Raw genomic sequence first — 4,561 nt, forward strand, 5'->3', positions numbered from 1 at the left:
AGAAGAAAAATGAGGCAGATTGGAAATAATGAAATGGTACATGGTGTCAGGGAAATTTATGAAATTTGGCTCAAATATTTTGAAATTAGCACCAAAAGAAGAAGATAAATAGGAAGAACAAAGCTTATTCTGTTAAAAATCAGCAGTCATGATTATAATAATTTATGTGATGTATTTTCAATTATGACATTTTTATTAGTCACATTAATGATTACATATAGTTAAAATTTAACAGATTCACACTGTTGGCACATTTAATTTGACAACTAATGTAAATGTCTAGGTTTTTTAGAATACAGGTAAGAACACAGTGATTTGAGACTGCCTGGTCCAAACATCTCTGCCACTAAAGCATATGTGACCATTAGAACATTATTCATAATTCTGCCATCAGTGAGAAAGGGGATTATAGTTCTTCTATTCTTAGGTTTATTGTGAAACTCAACAAGTCAATAGATATGAAGCACTTGGCACAAAGTAAACTCTTCACAATTATTCATTTTTTTTAAGATTTTATTTATTTATTCGTCAGAGAGAGAGGGAGAGAGAGAGAGAGCACAAGCAGGGGGAGCGGCAGGCAGAGGGAGAAGCAGGCTCCCCGCTGAGCAAGGAGCCCAATGCAGGACTTGATCCCAGGATCCTGGGATCATGACCTGAGCCGAAGGCAAATGCTTAACCTAATGAGCTACCCAGGCGTCCCTTCACAATTATTCTTATTAGCTTTTTGTTTTCTGTGCAGTTGACTCAAATGCTCATATTTTTAGAATATTTATAGGAACATAGATTAGTTTGGTCAATCTACCTCAAAAACATATTGGTAAAATATATCTTGCCTTGACATATTTAATGTTAAAGCACACAAAAAATCATCCTTAACTTCAAAAACTTTGTTGGAGATGTTTCACAACCGTAGATGTATCATCACCTGAAATTACATAAAACAGTCAATCAGTTTTTCTTAATTACTAGTCACTATGAAAAAAAATTTCAATTTCCAAAAATAATAGGTGGTTTATAGCTTACCATGTATGTCCCTGTGCTATTTCCTCTGAATCTTAATTGCTAATGTTAATGCTGATAGCTGACTAATGCTGATGCTAATACATAATCTTAATGCCAATTCATCATCCTAAAATTAAATTTCTTTCTTAAAAATAAACAAAAGTAATCCTACAAGAGTGACTTGCCTTTTTTTTTCTGAGTTTGCAAGAGCAGTTTCCATTTCCCACTTTATTTTCTCCCATACAATTTCATCTGCAACACAGATGAACTGACACCAAGAGGATACTCATAATTCTCACAACCCATATAGCAGATCACTCATTTGTACCTAAATGGCAGAGAAAGACTATTTACTGTCAGTACTGAGATGTTTTTAAGATGGTGGTAATGTTGATTATAATAAAGATTCATTTAATAAGGATATCAATTTAAACACATCTAAGGTAGTATGTACACACACACACCAGGCCAGGGTATGTTTAACTGAATAACATGGTTTACACCCTTATGTGTTGTTAAATGTATCACTGTAGTACAATAGCATCTGTTGACATCGTCTTGTCCAATGTAAAGAACTACTGATTCAAGGTGATCAATTTTATGTAAAAAACATTCTAGAATAGTTTAGTTGCTAGATATCTATGCCAAAGTTGTAAGAAAATATTTTTAAATGTTTTCCTCCACCTTTTAGAAGTTCATTGCCTGAGTCAACCCATATGTTGTTATGTTAATTCTCTGAGAATATTTTCATTTTATTTGGAAGATTCTAAGTCACAGCAGCACCGTCATGGGATCAATGGAAGTGTACAACACATCCTCTGCAGACTTTACCTTCATAGGACTGTTCAACAAGAAGGACATCTCAGGCCTTCTTTTTGCCATTATCTCTACCATCTTTTTCAGTGCATTGATGGCCAATGGGGTCATGATTTTCTTGATCCGCACTGATTCACGACTTCACACTCCCATGTACTTCCTGTTTAGCCACCTCTCCTTCATTGATATGATGTACAGCTCTACCATTGTGCCCAAGATGCTGGTTGATTACCTGCTGGGTCAAAGAAACATCTCCTTTATGGGATGCATAGCCCAGCATTTCCTCTACCTCACCCTCATGGGAGCTGAGTTCTTCCTGTTGGGCCTCATGGCCTATGATCACTATGTAGCCATCTGCAACCCCCTTCGCTATCCTGTCCTTATGAGTTGGATGATCATAGCAGGTTCCTGGCTTAGGGGCTCTTTGGATGGCTTCCTTCTAACTCCCATCACCATGAGCTTTCCTTTCTGCAACTCCTGGGAAATTAACCATTTCTTCTGTGAGGCACCTGCAGTCCTGCGGTTGGCATGTGCAGACACAGCCCTCTATGAGACAGTAATGTATGTGTGCTGTGTTCTGATGCTGCTGATTCCTTTCTCTGTGGTGATCGCTTCCTATGCCTGAATCCTGACCACAGTCTACCACATGAGTTCAGTGGAGGGGAGGAAGAAAGCATTTGCCACCTGTTCATCTCACATGACAGTGGTGACCTTGTTCTATGGGGCTGCCATGTACACTTATATGCTTCCACACTCTTACCACAGGCCAGCCTGGGACAAAGTATTTTCTGTGTTCTACACAATCCTTACACCAATGCTAAATCTGCTCATCTACAGTCTGAGGAACAAGGACATGACTGGAGCTCTGAAGAGGGCACTAGGCAGGTTCAAGGGTACACAAAGAGTGTCAGGAGAAGTGTTTTGATAGTGGCTTCTTTTATGTGACTATCAAATGGGAGCCTTTGTGAACAAAGTGGCCATGCTCTCAACAAAAGATTAAACTGGAGACTAGGTTCAATTGTGCAGGAAAAAAAAGGAAAAAAGATCAATATAAAAATGCATCCTCTTGATCTTCATTTCTTCATCTCTTCTTTCCTTTCTTATGTCTTCCCTTTATTCTATCCTGTTCACATGTATTCAAAATAAATGCCCAGTGTTTTTAAGGAATTGAAAATAAAATTTTTTGCTTTGCAGTTTCACCTTTTGGAGATGACATAAATTGCATGCAATTTTAAATGGCATGAACTATGTCGAGGAGTGCAGGAGGGAAGTTGGTACTTTTGGTATGTATGACACTGCTGTATAACTCTAGGTACCATCTAAAAATAAGAAAAATATGTTCTTTATTTTGAAGACTATACCTGACCCAGCCTTTTAGGAAGACCATTGTGTAGCTACCTATGTGTTCCAATTTGTCAGTTGGTCAGAAGAGTCACTGAATACAGTTTTCTCAATTAGCTGTTGCACTCCCTGAAATAATTATGTGTGTTTTACTTTAAGTAGCAATACAGTATTTAACTTTTTGTTTGTTTGTAACACATAAGTGAAAATTATTTGTCAGATAAGTTAAAATTGATGGCTGAGAACAAAGGACATTGCCCAGAAAAGACAACATGAGGGTATCATATACTTAAAAGTTTACTAAATGTCAGAGAAACACACAAGGATATGGGCTGAGAGGATACTAAAATTATTTTTCAAATATATCACAGAGTCATCAGGGTTAATCATATACCAGCCAGATAATAGGAGTTTGCTCATATTCCATATTCATACTCCCCACTGATCCAGGAATTGAGGACAATAAGCATGTGGCAAATCATGTTCAATGTTGCATTTGATTATATAAGGAGTTTACCCAGGTATCATAAGGGTCACTTTATTAAATTATTAATAATATTGATCAATGATATTAGTCAATCTGTCTAAAACTTAACTATTCACATACTTTGTAAGGTTCATCATGCTCTAACAACCTTGTAACAAATAAACCACATATTAACAGCTTTAACTGAACAGCTGAAAACAGTGGGGGTCAAGGAAGTAAGGGACTACTGTAAGGTAATATTTAAAATTAGTTCATTAAGCTGCAAAATTTCAAGGAATGTGATTGATTGAATACTTTATCTTTCAGATACAGCTTCCTCATTCATTCATCCATGTATTCATTTATTCATCATAGCTGTGAGCAAGATAGGAAAAGCACCTACACTCAAAAAGTTTACATTCTAACAGGGGGAAAGGCAATGAAAAGAAAAAAAAAAGCAGTCAATTTATATCCCCACAACATTGTATATAGTAACAGTGACTAAAGCTGAACATATCTGTTCTCTGTGCCCCAGAAGAAACATACTGGGGTCAATTTCTAACAAATATGTATGCACAATCTTTACCAAAATATATTTAGTAATAGAAAAAAATAAGAAGCTGCTCAAAAGCTCACTGGTGGTGACATGGATAAATAAATTGTGACATTGTCATACAATAAGAATAGACATTCTACTAATACTACTTACAATGATATAGATTAATCTCAGAAACATGTTGAACTGAAGAAGAAAGTTACAAAACAATACATTTATATAAACTAGCCTATGCTTGGAAGATGAGTGGCTGAAAGAGTATGTAGGTGTGTTCTGGGGTGCTGGTAGTTTTCTGTTTCTTCATGTGGATTCTGATTACACACCCAGTGTTCAGTGTGAGAAAACTTATCAAGTTCAAACTTTTTGTACGTCTAATATTT

General features: G+C 36.3%; 1 protein-coding gene across 1 annotated transcript; it reads left to right on the top strand.

Moving 5' to 3' along the window:
* Nucleotides 1-1,542: 1,542 nt before the first annotated feature.
* LOC102742757 (olfactory receptor 2T1-like) lies at nt 1,543-2,743 on the top strand. The gene is given in 1 exon segment (XM_031025018.2): nt 1,543-2,743. A coding segment is annotated over 1 exon segment (954 nt). The 5' UTR covers nt 1,543-1,789.
* Nucleotides 2,744-4,561: the final 1,818 nt, after the last annotated feature.

Source organism: Leptonychotes weddellii, unplaced genomic scaffold (assembly GCF_054177405.1).
Source record: "Leptonychotes weddellii isolate Sample4059 unplaced genomic scaffold, ASM5417740v2 HiC_scaffold_2468, whole genome shotgun sequence".
NCBI classification, from domain to species: Eukaryota; Metazoa; Chordata; class Mammalia; order Carnivora; family Phocidae; genus Leptonychotes; species Leptonychotes weddellii.